Here is an 18,486-nt window from a genome sequence, read left to right on the forward strand (position 1 = left end):
CAAATCGTCGCACGTGTGACGTGTGCTTAACAGGGGTAAAGGTGGCGTATGTCACACCCCCTGCTAGTGTCTTATAAGGAGTGCTTTTCTGTTGCGGTGGAGTTCGAAAGCAACAAAAAAAAAAAAAAATTCAACGAATTGACCCCAAAAGCACTTCTGCGTCTGCTAATTAGCCTACCGCCCATTAGTGTATAGATCGTTTTGAATGTGAAATAGTTTTTGTTTGCTACGGTTGGTGTTATTTCTGCTTCCGAACACCCTTTGATGGGAACCAGATTGCAACATAGGCGGCCACACGGTGTGGTGTTGAGGTTGTTTTGCCGTGTTGCTTGATTGATGTTGCAAACATTAAGCATACTCTGGCAGAAAGAAAACAAGAACAGAATTGCCAAAAAAAACTAGGCTTTTTTGTGGAACTTTATTAGGCGCTATTAATGCACACTAGGAGGGTGCATTTGAGTGCATTTTAAGTCAGTGTATTGAGGCATGTGAAGCGTTAATTACTACTGTCGGTGGTAGTAATTGAGCGACATTCCGATCGAGTGTGGATTAGCGTTGCGTGCATTGATTTGTGTGTCACTCGGGCAGGACGATGCCGATGTTGCTGCGAGCCGACGAACGTGAACGCCATGATACGTGCCACAAGGAAATTGGTTTTGTCGTGATCTTGACCACGATATCGGTTCACAAAATGAAGGGTATGGGTTTGAAAGGTAACAAATGAGTTGTTTTAATTAAGGTGCACTACTGATTGGATGTTCCAAACGATTGATCGTGCTAAATATTTTAGAAATGTTTTAGAAACACCACAGACATATCATGCTTCACTTTTTCTTGGGTCTCCCTTAATAAATGATCCTTATCATGGTCATGATTAACGATTAAGATAATCAGCTGTTTATTTACCTTTGATTGGCTATTACAGTTGGTGATTGATCTATTCCTGCATTGCATAACACCTCACCTAAGCTACCCTGTTATCGATATGCTGAACGTACGCATGTTGCATAAATTGATTAGCGCATTATGTATCGGGTGCTTTTGCTTTTGTTTGTGAAGCATGCTTCTCTCACTTTTGTTTTCTGATTTAGATGTTTATGAATACGTTTTTGTCTCGCGATTTTTCAATCCTTTACCCCTTGAGGCTGCGTATTGTGAAGGATAGGATAGAAATTAATTATCAATCTGCTGTGCTGTGCCAAGTGGTCCGGAAATGCGTCCGTCAACGCAACGTAAGTTATGGTCTAAAGTTCCGAAAGAAGAAAAAGACCCGTTCGTAGCTCGTAAAACAACACGCTTTCCCATCCGTTTTGCAGCGCGCAGGCGCAGTTTGGATTTGATTCATAAGCGAAAGATTGAGATGTTGAGTGGTGGTGGGCTATCAAAATGATTTCGGTTGTGGGGAGGAGCAACCGGTGTTTTATTGGTACGATTGGTGGCAGTATGTGTTAATAACTTTGTAAACTTCGTTAGTACATTCGTTAGTTTGGAAGTTGTAATTTTTCTGCAGTAAACTGGTTTAGGTAATACTATAGAATTATTACTTTGACAAAACAAACACAAAAATTGTATAACGAAGGCTACACAATAAATCTTTTAAAAATAGCCTTCTACACAGTGTCCTCCACGTTGAGAACAAGACCAATGAATCGAAAGTCTCGAAACATGAACGAAATGAAATAGCTCCAACAAGGATTGAAGAATTGAACCCGCACATTAATTGTGAACTGATCACTTTTGATTAGTTTCTAACTGCATCATTATGCAATATCTCGCTCGTGTTCTATAAATTACGGCCCACACGTTTTACTACTTCAAGTTCCCTGCTCGGTCGCATCAACGGACGGCCTTTCTCATCTCAATAAGCTTCTGTGGGGTCGGTGTGAGCAGCGCAAAGAGAAGGAGAAAAAAGAAATCCATTCCATTCAATGTTGTCTGCCACAAGTCACCGAGGAGGTGTTTTTATGTGGTCCATGATGAAAGTTGGATGTCGTGCCATGACCAGCGCAATTTTTGATGTTTACTTTTCAAGGCAAACGACTAGAAAATAGTGGCAGAGAAGTCTTTGTCACCTATTTCGATTCAGTGCTGGTAAGTGTAGCTACTCAAGGTGATGGCGGTGGGGAAGACTGAAGCTCGATTTGCAGCTGTAGTTGTTTTGGAAGACTGTGATAGAAGATGGGAGAGAAATTTTCTGTTACTTAGTTCGAGAGAAGAGTTATATCAGGTTAGGTGTTTTAGTTTGGAAGCAACGTTTTCGTATAAGAGATATGTAGCAATATGAGAATTAAAACACATTGCATATATGCTGGATAAAAATCGTAAAATAAATGTTTCCTTTACACTGTGCAGTTTACGTTTCATGTGTAATTTATGGCCATGTTATTTTGGAATTTTGTGTCATTTTAAGAAGGCATTGGCGTCGACAAAACTGCACAACATCTACTCGGACGTTGATCGTGATAGATTACGGCAGTAAACGTTTGCAGTGTGAAATTGAGCAATCGAACTAAAAACTTCAATGTAAATGGTTATTTCAAAAACTGCTTTTCACGAATGTAAAATAGTGAAAGCAGTGTGATTGATTGAAATTGATTTATTAAAAATAACAATATGGAATTTGATTTAAAATTGAAAAAAATGCTACAGTTGTATGCATTTGAAACAATTCGAAATAATTCATGGCGTAAAATTCATTGCATTTTGTGTTGTTGTTTTTCTGCAAATGATTTGCATGGATGCACGTTATCGGTGCGCATTACGATAGTAACAGTTGCTTCGTTTGCTTGCTGCAAAATGGCCAATGCTTCATTGCCCACCGATAAAAGGAACAGCGGGCAGTAGCTTTGCAATATTGCCATTCCGACACCTGAGTGTCGATTATGTTTGCAATGCTTAACATTGTTTGCGCTTCAAATTTATCCCTTGCGCCAGGAGCAAGCTTTGTCATCGAGACACAGCCACACAAGGGGGTGCGACACTAGTGGACACAGGAAAATTGACCAAACTTTGATGCAATCGTGAAGTAATCGTGTTAAGAGCGCGACTCGCCGCCATGTCCGCGCATTCCCGGGGGCACGCGGGGTGAGTATCTCTCCCTGGTAAATACAGGTACTTATCGAAATGAGTTCAGGTTGTGAAGCATATGGGCCGCTCGTCGTTCGAAGCCGCTCGATTAGCGTAACATGACAAAAGCAACACACAAAAAAAAACTATGCTGCACTCCCTTCGGCCACAGTAGCTATGATTGAAGGGGAGTAAAGCTCGCTATGCTTTATGCTCTCGTTTTGGGGGCCACTAGGCCAGTGGCAATCTTTCGTTTGTTTTTTTATTCGATGTTGGAATTGTATGTGTTTATGTGAGAGAGTGTGCTTTTTCTTATTCATCATTATAGTTTTTTTTTCTGCTGCCAACCGATGGACGGAGAAGGCTGGCCACGAGTAAGCGTATGCGCGTATGCACACGTGTGACACTCGGGAAACGGTTTCGTGATGGAGAAAAAGTGCAAAGCGGTGGCTTACTATTGCCACAGCGAACGAGCCAGCTCACCCACTGAAGCAGCGTGATGGGCATTGGGCAAGCCAGCACAAGTCACAAGGGTTGTTCCGTGTTATGGATCAATCGTAAAAATCGTAGCGTACGTTAATTGCTGCATCGGTTTTGTGGACTGATTGATCGCTTTATTTCGTTATGAATGAGGATCGTGCGGACAGCCTCAGTGGGGTGCCTTTCGGTGGGTTTTTGGGATGGTTTAGCCACAAACGGATGACACTTTAATAGCTGTTTAGTGGATGGGATGATAATGATGGGTAGTTAATGTCCACTAGCATGCAATTAAAAATTTCTTCAAAATTGATTTTTAGGAACAGTCCGCAGAAGGGAGCCTTATGCGTGCATTGCGTAGGGAGCTCGAAATTGTACGTTTGAGCCGATCGGATCAATTTGATGTAGGACGTTGAGTTGTGAGAGCTGATGTGGTGTTGCGTATTGTGACATGGTATGCTTATTATCTTTTGAAGGAATCTGACGAAACAAATGAACCATTTTTGGAGTGTATAAAAGGATAAAGATATCTGAAATGGGATACATTCATTGTTTCAATTTTTTATTGTTTTTGATAGAAGTTTGTGATTTCCTGGCTTGCTTCCTGAGATGATTTAAGATGTTTCTGGTCAATTGATGGATAAGTTTGAGTATTTAATAGCAGAGTTTGAGTATATGTAGCAGAGAGGCATAAGCTCTGACAAGGCTTTTTAGCAAGGATTAGTTAATAAACGTAAGCCAAAGAATACAGCTCACGAGTTCATGGGATTGTTTTTTAAATAGCAACAGTAAGCTTCATTAGTCTAAATATTTAAGGTTTATTATTCTTTATGGCCTGCCTTAAGGATGGCCTGGCCGTATTGCTATTGTGGGATTTTCACTTATATGAAATTTAAAAATTATCAAAATGCTTCGTTATTTCCATAAAGGTTTGTTAAAAAAGAGTTTTTGATAGCACAAGAGCAAACTATAATTTAAAAAAATATTAAAATGAATAATTAGTTTCTAAAACAACCCTAAAGTCATTCACAATATATTCCTGTCTACTATTATTTTGCTCCGTGACACAGATGATTTATAATTACTATTACTAAATTACAATCGAACCACTGAAAATAAGCTTAATTTTACATCTTATTTTTGAAAATGCATTATTAGATTTTCACTTAAATTGCAATTTATAACATGCCAGGATGCATGATTTATTTCCTGACAGTCTAATATATTAGGTTTCAAGCAATGATTTTTGAAGATGTGTCACACAAGATAAGATGAAAAATAAATAAACATGAAAAAAAAAAAAAATTTACATAATAAACGTTGTCCTTTTTTTCTTTTAGTTCATATGAACCATATTTTTGAATTAATCTCCTTAAAAAAAAGTTTAAATAGTTTAGCAACCGTCGTACCTTAAATTGTCAATTGAAAAATAATGTCTTTCCAGCTCAAATACCGAAAAAAAAATAAAAAAGCTCTACCCAAATGTAAAACCGCTCTGCATATTTTAGTTAAACCGCATCGGCACTGCGCAGTCAACTCATGTCAAGTTAATTTAATTCGCGGAAACAATCGCGACTGACGCGTGCCTGATGCGGTGTGCTACCGTTGAGCAGTGATCTTCGTGTTCGGCCTACGGTACTACGGCGGAGCGCAGAACGAATGACCTACATCTGAACGAATGAAGCCTACTCCACTAAAGAGAGGAGTACAAAGTAATAAAAAAACGGCCACTCACACAAAAACCTAAAGCCTTCACGATTGATGCAATAAGCGTGCGCGAATGAAGCTGAAAGTGAAGAAAATTATGTTGAACTTGAATTCGATGCTTCGGTTCGGTTGTGAGGCATTGGGAGGCGGTGGTGAGGGTGGTGGTCGATGCTATTAGTTTTCTTTTGCTCCACTCATGCTTTTTGTGTGTGGGTATGTGGCTCTGCTACTCCACTCTTCCTTTATTATGTTTCTCCTACGCTCACGTACATTGGCTCGTACCTTCCAGGTTGGTATTCACCCCATGCTGAGCAGTGCTGCAAGCTCTTATTAAACGACAAGAGGCTGCACGAAGGATTGGGCGCCAGGCCAACGTTTATTTATTTGTTTGTGATTAATGAGAGTGAGAGTTTCTTCCCTTGTTGAGGGAGGCGCACACTTTGCTCGATCGTGTACGAGCACTTTTCTTATATCAGAGCTTGGTTCGGAGCGGTCGCGCGATGATTGTTTTTCCCGACGAAGATGATGAACAACAATAAAACCGGACCGGGATGGTGCACCGAATGGACGGGACGGATTGTGTAACTGCTGCTTCCCAACTGAATTGGCTACGAATTGGGTTGAAAAGAAGCGATTATGCGACAGCCAGCGATGCCTGTGTATGACTGAAGACTCCAATTCCTGGTCCTCATTTGTTGAAATCAATGTACATTGTTGAAGCTATTTTTTAAAGGATTAAAATTTAAGTTAGGATAATGTTGCATATATCTGTTGAGAGAGTGCCTTCGTTTCAAATTTTTTTTTCGATAATTAATTCAATTGTAATACTATTGAAATGTAACAGTGAGTAACGGTAATTGAATGACCGATTGAAGAAGTTTATTGTTTTTTTTTAAATTCATCGATAAAAATTTTATGATAAGCTGCAATAATAAAGATAAAAAGATTTTAAACTTTCAATGAGTTTTCCATTTACAAGATAAAAATATAAATCTCAATATTTATACTAAATGATTAAAACCTTTAAAACTTACTCACTTCCTCGTAGATTATTTAGTTTACCATTGTTTTTTAAATATTTTAATGTTCTTTAAGCTACTGAGTAAAAAGCACCCTTAATTTCAAACGATCTTTTGTACTAAATTGTTGAAATAAAAATTCGAATTTACCTGCATAAGCTCATGTACACTTAGCAACGGGGTTAGCTTTTTAAGCTTTATCCCATGAGAAGCTTTGATCGTCGTGAAGTTTTCTTGCTCGAATGCTGAACATTCAAACCTTCGATCACTTCCATCAACTCCACCTGAACGTGGATGGAATTTCTGGGGAGGGTTTCGATTTATTTCGGTACTATCGATCGATCTCGCGCGTTCCGTACGTCAACAGTTGATTGAACTCGGTCGGCGAAGTTTCGGTAACCGCTTTGCCCTTGAACTTAATGTGTTTTGATCGTTAGCTCTGAACGGCGGGCTCGAGATTTATGATGAACAGTGCAAAAATTTTAGACCGATCCAATCGAACGGGGATGGCTTTTGGGGCTGCTGTCTGATGTTATGGGTATTTTTATACCAAGTGTTTAAGAGTGTGAGTTTTTGTTCGCGAAATTGTTTGGGACCTTCATAAACACATTTAATCGATCGTTAAATTAAACTGCATAGGAAATACGTTTTCATGAAATGTGATTATCGAAAGACGTTAGTGAGAAGAACAAAAGAGGATGACTGTGGATGACAGAGAAGCAAATTATGTTTTATTACGTGTGATGTAATTGCCTGCCGCGGGAGTTTAAGTTCTTTAATAGTATTCTTGGCCAATCTGCTGCTACTTAACGTAAGTTCAATGTACAGTCCGTTTTGCGGGAATGAATTAAAAAATCATTTAGAATTATGTATATTTAAGTTCAAGAAGCATGTATGTAAGCAAGAAATCATTTCTATTGTGTTTTTAAATTCCAAAAATAAATGTTGAATAAACTTTTAACTTAAATCTACTAGTTGTTGTTGATTTACTAAATAAATCAAAATTATTGTGAACGTAAAACAATATTTTCCTTTAAATTGCAATAAAATAACTACGTTTCGAAGTAATTACAAGGTTTGCAATGTGAAGAAGCAAAATAAAGTATTTATCATTTTAACAGAAATTTTTTTTCATAGACGTCGCCATCATGTAGGTCGTTTTTAAGACAACCGGTAACAATTCCGTCAGATTGTAAAAATATTAACCTTTACCTTTTATTCTCATAATCTTACAGTACGTGGCTACATAAATCTTCCGCTGCCGATAAAAGTCATCATTGACAATATGGATATTTGGTCCACTTCCTGTAGTAATCATTAAATCAAACACACAACAAACACGTTTTCAGTTTCCGTTCGGAAGAAGCATCTGTAAAAATGCTTATTTATTAGCACCAAAACATAAACGCAACTTATCACCTAACATTGGCCGATGTCATGTGAGACGGAAACATAGGTAATCTCAAACACTGCTTACCTAGTGTGGTGATTTGTGGCGAAACTATTAAGTTGGTTCCTTGTCTTTTGTTATGCAACTTACAGACACCTCTAAGAGGGATGTTTGGATCGCGGGCCAAGTATTATGGGGCACTATCGGAGTGCAGTTTTGTCGCATTCAAGGGCTTGGGATGCTACGATTTATGACCACCCTGCACGAAAGCGACCGGTTTTGTGTTCCAAAGCGGCTGCGGAGGAGGTGTCCTTCGTCCACCGGTGTGTATGTTGTACTGTTGAGAGCTTCCTGCAGGTGAGAAAAATGAGGATTACATCGCTTGACACATAATACCTTCGCCAGTAGGTTGGACATCGTTACCTGGCGCTGTCGTTTTAATAACCGTCCTGAAGCCACTGTCACCCTCGACCTCGTAGTGCACGGTACGAACGAATCCTCCCGGCTCAAGGACACCGTAACCACCGTGAACGTGATCCCCTTTCCGATTCTCCCAATGGTCGAATGACACTCCGGAAGGAGGATGATCGATGTAGTACCGAAAAGAGTAGTCAATCTGAAACACGTTTTAATAAACAGTTTAGCTAACAATAATTGGACCCTCAGTTACAGTTCCTCACAGCCATTGCACCAATTAATGAGGTATTCTATTTCTTAATTGAAACATAATTATCGATCACGAAATGCCCTCCAGATAGCAAGAAGTAGCGCTTATTGCACGCACAGTAAGCGTCGTATGTCAAGGGAAGTTTAAAATGCGAAGCTCGCAAATTGACTGCCCCTGGCCAAGTTCTTGCCACGTTCGAGATCGAACTATACTGGAACTGGCTGCCGATATCTTCGAGTACGAGTGATGTTGTGTTATTTACTGCATCCAGCAGCTCTGGTTTGCTTTTCTTGGTGGTTTTAGCTCTACCTTACGCTAAGGGTGCACTTTCGCTAATTGAAAGTAATTTAAGCGTCGTAAATTCTCGACGAAAAGTTCAGACCACTGGGTGTTTTGGCGCAACACGGGAGGGCTTGGGTGCCATTTTTTCTTCCTTGCTACCATGGCGCGCGCGCGCGCGCTCAAGACTGCTTACACACACGACTTGATTTATTGCCAGCGCAAGCAGGTATCCGATATTGAGGCAGATTAAGCAAACCTCACGCTAGCTTACAGAGATTAGACGATCGAAGCGCGAATGGGAGTCTTCACATTCCCCAGCGCCAGTATCATGGGAGGGCGCAAATGGACAAACTTGTACCTTAATTAATGTTTGATATGTAATTCGTAACGCGTTAGTTACACCTGATGTAAGGAAGCTTGTGCTTCAGCTATTGAAAACCAGCCCCCATTACCTCAGCGTTCTGTTGGTAATTTGACACGAACTCGACCAAGTGCTCGCCGGCTGTCAGCAGGACGCACAGTTGTATCGCTAGCCAGATACAGGCGACTGCTTGAAACAGGTTCATCTGGAATGTTTGAAGAACGATAAGGAGGGATTAGAAGAGAAGTGATTATTCTGAGCTCTTCAAAAGCACACGCGCAGTTGTACTTAAAAAAAGCGGTCGCCTGCATGCGAAATGTTAGTGTTCTTAGTTGTAAGATTAAAGATAGACGGGTTTATATTTCATGCCTTTGTTTCATGCCATCCATTGTGGTTAAGTTTCTAAAACCAGTTCATTAAGGATAGTCTCAAAATAGAACAAGAATGTGCCCGATATCATCTCTCATGCGTTAATCATACGCGAATGAGGGGTCTCGGAAATCATTCCCCAGCTATCATCTCGATCTGATACAAGAGTTTCAACTTCAAACATCACCCGAGATACAACAATGGTGATGTGGATAGATGAAAAATGTTCTCCTTCCTGTCGTAAAGCCACGCGCAATTCCCTTAAGCCTTGCAATAACATCGTTCGGTTGGACCTCGGGTTCGTCGCTTACCGCTCGTTAAAGTTCAAAGACTTGCGAACGATTGCCGTATGTCATTTACCTTTGAGGCGCTATCTTGCAAGCCCGCGGTAGCGTCGTTCCATTCACTTGTTCCCGAATTTATACCATTGACCTTGATATTTGCGTCGTAAGATTGGATGGTGAAAATTGCGTTGTGTGTTCGATGTGTGTTCCTTCTTGCACATCGGAACTATTGTGGTTGTGGAGTTGTCACCTATTCTTAAATTTAATACCAGGTTCTTGGAAGACGATGAAGTAGCCCTGCGGCACAAAGAAGTAGTAAACATCATAAACATCAGAGCTCGGAGAGGTGGAGGTTCAAATTGTTGGTACCAGGGGACGCGTGCGTGGGTCGTCCGAAAATGGGTCTGACATTTGGATGAGGTATTTATCCTGCTTCCGACAGTGATTCGTTAATACGTCCAGAATTTGTTTTGATCGATCGAACGCTAAAGTTCAGTTGTCTGGGTGTATTTTTTTTTGGCAGTTGAGCCGCTTAAGGTTGATTGAAACTAAAGACATGATTCTTGGATTGGTGCTTTTATATTTCAACGGTGCCAAAAGGGGAGCCAAATGGGACTTGATTCAGGTTTTCTCAATTTGCACTAGCAATAAATTGTCTTATGAATAATTGAAAAAAACTTTATACTTTTAATGCTTAGTCAGGGGTTTTTATGGGAGTATGATTCAATCGTTTTAATTAAATCCATTTTCCTCACAGCAGAGTAGCGCTATCGGTAATAATTGCTGGCATGATTCACTTCAGATTCCCATTTTATGTTCTTTTTTATGAAAGGAGCCATTTAAATTCTTTACTAAAAATAATCAAACTCATTTTTTTTAAATATTACGATTTAATTTCTTTTGCTACTCTTTCGCGATCCCTCAACCTCATAGAAAAAAAATTCGACTAACGTTGTTTATTAGCCTCAACTATTTACTCTACCCTAGGCGCTTTTCATCCTTGGACAAATCGAGCTTTTTCTTCCTTGTTTGGATGATTCATTCTAACGGTAACCATAAACATCAAAGAAAATCGTTTAAACCTTCTACATAACTATTGCTCGTCACGACTTGTTAGTCTCCATTGCCGCATACAAGCTCATCTGCTTAAGGCTAGACAAAGCTCTACAAAACCTCTAGAACCACGAGTAAAGTGGTTCTTGATTGCCTGATGCCTCCTCACGCTGGCTGTTAACCCATCGGATCAATGTTCAATTCCATGACGAATGGCAGGTTGCTGAACTCCTTGGAGGGTTTTTCCCTTGGTGCGGAATGGAAGGTGCGAACTTGAGCGATTGTTTGTTTGTCGGAAACGGAACATCAAATGTCGGTTCCCTGTTTGTTCACATCAATCCATCCAAGCTGCTTTAGCAGTGGCTTATTAGGGTCGTATTGAAGCTCGTTAGATACCAGCGGCACCAGTGCGTTTGACGCGCCGAAGACACATTGATGAACGTCTTCTTTAGCGGTGGCCGTGGTCGGTTTCATCTCTATCAGTTTCCTGTCCATCAGTGACACGAGGAATCGCTAGCTCATTCGTTGTTTATGGAGAACGTAGGATGGTTTTTTTTTGCTGGTTGTTTTGTATCCCCACCGACTATTCCAACTCGCAACCTAATGAAGACTCATTAATGATGCAGTTTGTTCAGTTTTTGTTCCTGCACAAATATAACACATCACTGTCCTTTCCCTGGTGAACAGTATGGTGCGATTCCCTCGGGCAGTTTGGCGGGCCGGAATTAATTCTCAGCTGTTGTTGTTGATTTTTTGCATGCTACACTTGGTACCATTTTTGGTTTTTTCGCTTGTTTTGTGATGCCATCCATCGACAACGCCACTGTTTCAGTGAACTTGGCATTGGAGGCGCATCAGCATGACCGGGGCTGTCATGTGCAAAATAATAAGCCACTCAAGGGCAATCGAGCACTTTAGCTGCGTCGTAGGGAGCGAAGCAACGAAGTGTGAGAGTAGAAGACGGGGACCAGACGATGGTCGATGGTTTGTTTTGCAGCTGCTTCGAGATGAACCAATTTTCAACCGGTATGAGATGTCGGGTACTGTTGACTACCAAGATCTGATCCGATGCGATCGAAAGCGATATGGTGTCGCGTTCAATTTCTCGCTTCGCTTTGAGGTGGTGTTTTGTATGTATTGTTTCTTCGTATGCAAATCAGGTTATGATGAACCGATTTCATGGGGTGGTGTTTTCTTGCATGTTTCGATTTTTTCACTTTATTGAAAATGTTCAAGGCCAACATTATAAATGTCACACCCTGCGTGTTGGCGTTACACCATCAGCGGCTCCCGGACGAATGAATAACGTTGGTAGATATTTATCGTTTGAGAATGTAATTGATTTTATGAAATATTTATACTGCTTTTTGTCTTACAGATGACCTTAGCGTGGATGATAGCGATATGTCGGTGAGGTGGATGGAAAATCAAATTTTACATTACCACGGAAGGAAGATTGTATCACTGCACAAGGAATCGTTCGACTGCATTGTATGTAAATGAGTTTAGTTTGGATTGTTGTTTAAAGATTTGTGATGACATAAAGATTCTGACAGTAATTTGCATCACACATGGGGCGTAAAAGGAAGCTGTTAAATAAATTAATATGTTATTTTTCTGAGGATTATTTTAAATATAAGTATTCTCTTAGCGTGCTTGAAAATTCTGAGATCTATTGAATACTCAATGCCGAAGACAATATTTTTCATCAAATGTTTCACTAGAAAGATCGATCATTTTAAATTTGTTATGAGCTACACATATCGCTTCTCCAAATCGGATGAATAAACAATATCTGACATCAGCTGGAAGGTGTGCAACATCGGAAGCTCATAGTTTACCAGGAAATCGCTCATTAGCAACTCGGACGTTAACTGCATCTGGTGCAGAGGAGACCACATGCAGTCGAGGATGAAAGATTAGGGCAATAAATTATATTTTTACTGAATATTTCAGAAAAAGCGGATTTCCTGGAAACGGAAAACACAGAATGACCTTGTAAGCATTCCATCAAAACGTGCTCAACCGAGAAGAAGGGCAAACAAATAGGATCAGGTTTGTATTGCTGCCTTAGGACATTTTCCGGCTGTATCTTTCTAACGCTTTGTTTCCTTCTAAATGCAAGCAAGACGATCGTCGCTTTGTCACTTGATGCCAAATTCGCATGGAACCTTACCATTTCATCTACATTCTTTTAATGCCGTATTTGGCTGATTCATCCGTCATAACAGCTTTAGTAATTTATTGAAATCGTCTTTGAATCTATGTCGCAAGTTATGCATTTTCGTAACCTATTATGAACATTCCATGTGACTTGCTGAAAGCCACCATAAGCGTCGTTAATCTATTGATAAACATCAGCTTCGTTGACCTATAGGGCGAGTGCTTGGCACCACACTGCCCACCAGTGCCAAAGAGTTCATGAACTCTTTTCACACCCGAGAGTGAACTTGATGGATTGATCGTAAAGATGTGATCTTGCCGTGTACATTACTTTTGGAAAAGGCGAGAAAAAAAACCCGGTGGATAAAACATTCCATAAAGCATTGTGCTCGAACCGAACCGGTGATCTCAAATGTTAATTACGTTCCGGAGGGCTTGAAGGAAGGTTTGCACTGTGTTGTCCAGCCCATCTCAACCAGTTTCGCCATCGTCCGCCAGTTGTCCGTTTGGATGAGCGAAGGTCACTGGATGGTAGTAGTTGGCGAGTGTTTTTTTTTTCGACTGCTTCTTTCTCGTGGCTCCCTGCAAAAGGCGCCAAACGTTTGCCATCACCACAATGCCGTTACGGTGCAGCAAATTAATCCGTTATAATTAATTTTTCACCACACGGGTGTCTGCACGGTTGATGGGTGCTTCCATGGCACACGGTTCAGGGTCAGCCGAATAGAAAGGTCACCAGAAAGATCACGGATTATCAACCGTTGGTTCGTTTTGGTTTTTGGATACTTTCAACTGTAACGGGTTTTTTTTTGAGACCTGAGGAGAGAGTTTGTTTTGGAAGGTGAAAGAACCTCGTGGGCTCGATATGTGCGATTCAAGTAGCTCTACAAATGGCATGCTTAATATAAGGGACAGTTGTCCGTTCGTTCCTCCGTACTTAGGGCTAGGATAACATTCCTTTTGCAACATTCCTTTAAAAATAAATTAAAAAAGTCAGGTTATGTATTTAGGTACGAGTGATAAAATTGTAATGAGTTTTAAAACATAAAAACCTCACACATCTCACAGAATAAAAGCTATCGTCCATTGAATGTAAGTGAACATAATTTTATCATTAGTACACGTCCATTTTGCTACATTCAAAAACGATTTGTCGTCATTAGCAGCATGAAGAATTCCGTTCTATTTTGCTCAAATTAACGCCATTCAAATAGAAGGGTCCAGTTTGTATGTATTTTGATTTGCATGCAAATTAACATACTAATTGAGCTACGATTGAAGATCACATTGAGCACACCGAACCGGGCAGGCAGAAAATCAACCATCATTACACATGCAAGCGTACGTTCGTGACATATAGCTAAATGCCTTCGAAAGGAATGGACGTCGATCGATTTGCAACTCGGTACCGAAGGGACCAGAATTCCCCTACGTATGAAATCGATTTGCTCACTTCTTATTTGCTGCAAGTGTTGGGCCGCTGATTTGTACTAGCTTGAGAGAACTGCACGAGATGAACGTGATCGGCAGACCAGTGCTGGATCAGGTGTTAACTACATCTACACCGTGCAAGATAAAGCACTACCAAGCACCAATTCAGGAACGGAGCGATTTAGAAAATTTAGGTTGAGTCTATTTTCCGGCCATTTCGGGCACGCGGGCTTGTGGCCTTCCGTCCGCGGTAAGGCTATCGCATCGGTTGCATCTCTTGCGACACGTGACTGTGGGGCCGCCATCCCAGTGTGGCAGTGCCAGTCACCGGTGCAGAAAAGCATAAGCTTCTGGTTGCATGTTCACTGCACCGAACGGTGAGCTTCATCGCCATCTCTAACCTTGCGGCTAATAAATTTTCCTTTATGGCTTGGGTTATTAACAATTTATCAGCTCACTGGGCTTGGAGCGCCACACCGATTTGGACCGCATCGAGTGTCTTGCGTCGAGTACTTGATTGAAGCCAACTCCGACACAGAGCGCTTTTGATTCACTCACGACGATAGGGCACACAGGGGGGGCTTTCCGGCCTCGGCCTGCCGTCACTTATCGATCTCTAAACGTGTGATGCGATCAGTCTCTAGGAGCACTGTGGTACCGATAAGGATAAGTTATGAAGAAGGTGGTGTAGCACAAACGCTTCACACCGTCGTTTGGGAATGGTTACTTGAAATCATTGCCGAAATACGTCGTAAATCTTTTTAACATCTCATAAAAATAGTTTATGCAACGATCTGCTTTTGCCGCACTATCGGGGCAGGTGCCGGTAAACCGTTCACTCGCTGGTAATGATTAAGTACCCATGTGTGCAAGGTTCACTGAGCTTGCTGGTGATAATTCACCGGTGTTGGGCGTTGTCTGGTTGGTCTGCTGGACAAGAGAAAAGGATTGTTGAAAGGTCTCCTTATGGAAGGAAGCATACCATTTAGCGTTAATTGAAAACCCTGGCCAGGTTGTTTTGGGATAGTTTGCTTAATTGGTAAGGTGGTCTCTAATGCATAATTCATTTGTGGTTTGTTGTAAAGGTTCAGCTAACATACATTGTTGCTTGCATTAGAATTTCGGTGTGTTTCTCGCCTGTTTGCGCATTGAAGTTCTTCTCGTCGAGTTGTTCTCGTTCTCGTCAAAATTTAAATGAAATAGTTTGAAATTATATTCGTTTAGTTATGTTCATTAAAAAAAAGATTTTTTTGCTTCTGAAATGACTGTTTTTTTATTTCAATAAGCCTTCATAATTCATCGCAGTGTTACTTTATACGACCTTGTCTTAAAACGTATGGCTCTTGCAGGAATGTCCATCAACTTAATAGCTTAGAACCTTCAATTAGCACAAGCTTAACATTGTTAATTGTCTTGCAATGTTCATTCAGATGGACCACGTGCCATCTAGCCTCCAATTGAGATCTCCTAAAACATCAAGTCTTGATCATGAATCCAAAGTGATGAGGTAGCGTTTTAAAAACATCAACAATTCCCGTTCAACATAAAGCTCCTTTGTAAATATTACCTTTTGCAGTCTGCTCCACTACAAGGCTCCAGATGTGCGTGCAACAACAGTCTTATAGATTTGCCAGCTGTTGATTTGAACGTATAACAACATCTATTCATCACTCAAACGATCAATGGAGACATCTAAAGCGTAGGAAGCGAGCCAATCAAAACCGTGCACGAATCCTACAAATTGCTAGTTTGAATCACTCTACCCATGCCAGACATCTACCAGCACCATTCATCAAATGATCGTATGCGAATTGAATAACTACCGCTGGAATATCACCACCGAACCCACCCCACCTTGGGTGACATCGTACATGTAGCGAAAAGAAAAAAGGTCAAAATGTAAGCGTTTGCAATGCTATGGATCATCCATGTGGCCAGCACCCGTCCTACCAAAACGTGTGAATATCGCACGAAGGTTGTTCACAGCAAGCAGACGATGTTTGCTCCGGTTTAAAACGAATTGCGGCGCACAATACCGTGTCGTGCGCTAAGTAATAATGTTCCGCTTTGTTCCTGTGTTTTTTTGTTTTTGTTTCTCTTTTTGCCGTTTACAAAAGCTATCAACATGATTAATGACTGGTGAAAATAGAAATTTTCATTTTTATCGACTAGATTTCAAACACTCGCCCACTCAAGTCGTGATTAATAAAAGTTTAAAATTTTGCAGCGATAACGTCATTATCACACAACAACCATTCGCGAAGGTAATTGATTGCGCGATTGAATTTTTTTTTTCCCCGTCTCGTCTTCAGACGTTCGCGTGGTGTGGTCAGTGGGAAAAAAATTCAAAACGATTGCAGCTATCGGAACTTTCCGGGAACGGTTTTTGCACTCGCTTTCAATTAAACTAATGAAGTTCGCGCAAAATGTTCCCATCCTGCTGCCCTGTGGCGCTGCACTTATTTGTAATAATCCATCATAACTGACCAGACCGTGGTTTGGGAGGGGTGTTTTCTTTTGCTGCCTCGCGAAAAGACAGCAAACCGTAGCTAAAGTTCACTCCAAATGCTACGTTCGAGTGATTTCACTCCGAGCCGCCCGTGACGAATTTAATCCTGCGGTGAATTTGGAATCTTTTTGCAATCATTGTGCAGCCCGAGTCCATAAATCAAGAAGCCTCTTTTGCTCACTCACTCACCAAGTGTCACGTGGAACCGAGGGTACCGACGATCAATCACGTACCTTCTGCTGCGTCCGATTGCCACCAGCTGTATACCAAGTTGTTTTTGGTGAATGGTAGGTTAGTAACGCGGGTTCGTTGCTTGTGTTAACGTGCAATCACTCACCTTGCCGACTGTTTTGCTGGGTAGAATCTTCTGAACGAATTGTGGTTAGATCATGTGAATGGCACAAAACAGCGAGCGAGGGAGATAGTGTTAAGATGAAAAGGTACACACTTTGCAAACCTTTTTGCCACAATCACTCTACACTGACGGGGGGTGCCAAAACCAACGGCTAGCACACTATGAAATTATTACACCACTATTCACAGCACACGGGAAGCACTAGTTGAGAGTTTTCGTAAGTTGATGCTACACCACGACACGACGAGGTAAGTGCATGATATCATGAACCGTTTCCCGTCTCTCTTCTTTCGATATTCCTCTCAAAAGTTTTTCTTCTTGCTACGATGTCTGAAGACCTCCTAGATAAAGCTTTCTTCGCGTTTTTTGTCTGTGTTCAATACTTCCCCCAAAACGTCAACACTATGCCAGAAGCTGTGATAGGAGCTAGCTTGCAGTATTGGACACCCTGTACCGTACGGTGCTGATGTCGCAAGCGACGATTTGCAACGACCACGACGACACCGATCGATCGATCGATGGATGATGAAACTCTGCCTGCCGTTCGTCTGGAGCAGCGCTACAAAATTAGGTTTTCCGATGCGCACCCTCCTGAAGTGCGCGAGAGGAAATTGTTCGAATCGAATGGGGTGCTGTGTTCGTGTGTTCGATTGGTGCGGCATGATGGTGCGCCTAGGATGCCTCCATGCCACGGCCATTAGGATCCACAGCTAAAAGGGACCGTAGTAAGCTGCAATCTTCGCCCCATTAGACGTGCGAGCGAGATGGGAACGTTAGAAGAATCTTCGATCCTATTCGGTTTCGGTGGGGCGACGTGAGTGCAGTGGTTATGGTGGCACACCAAGCGCAATGAAACGCAATCAGCGACAGCATCAACATCGTGGTGAGCATCAACATCACTCCGTCACCCGGTGTTAACCTCCACCGGTGGGTTTTCGTCGGGGAGAATCGTTCGTGCTGTACTAGTAGCAGGTGATGTCGGCTGACGGATCTCAACTACCCTCCCAATCATGCCACGGTTCATCTTTAGTATGTGTGAATGTGTAAGTATGATTGTGATTTTTAATATACCATTCTCCATGTACAGTTAAAATATGAGATAAAATCGAACACTAGTTGAAGATGAGCACGCTCTGTAAAGGAACTCTGAAACAGCGGCAGCAGCAGCAGCAGCAGCAGGGGTATCACTGCCTAGTGAGTGAGAGAGATACGGCGAGCGACATGGCGCAAAGATCCCGTAGTACAATGGAGTAATCAAAGGGTGAACCGTTTCAGTTAGTGGTACCGAGCTCGAAGGACTTGTGGCTGCCTTGTGTGCGAAAGGTGATGGGTTTCGGTCGTTTTGAACGCTTC

General features: G+C 41.5%; 2 protein-coding genes across 6 annotated transcripts in view; both read right to left on the reverse strand.

Annotated features, from left to right (window-relative positions):
• Positions 1-18,486, reverse strand: part of LOC126562812 (uncharacterized) — a 68,989-nt gene that overhangs the window by 31,274 nt on the left and 19,229 nt on the right. The gene's annotated exons all lie outside the window — the stretch shown is intronic.
• On the reverse strand, positions 7,901-9,174 carry LOC126563263 (cuticle protein 8). Its single transcript, XM_050219894.1, has 3 exons — positions 9,061-9,174; positions 8,083-8,275; positions 7,901-8,010 (listed from the first exon to the last, which is right to left on the reverse strand). Exons 1-3 carry the CDS (start codon positions 9,172-9,174, stop codon positions 7,901-7,903), a joined length of 417 nt encoding a protein of 138 aa, XP_050075851.1.

Source organism: Anopheles maculipalpis, chromosome 3RL, assembly GCF_943734695.1.
Source record: "Anopheles maculipalpis chromosome 3RL, idAnoMacuDA_375_x, whole genome shotgun sequence".
Lineage (NCBI taxonomy): Eukaryota > Metazoa > Arthropoda > Insecta > Diptera > Culicidae > Anopheles > Anopheles maculipalpis.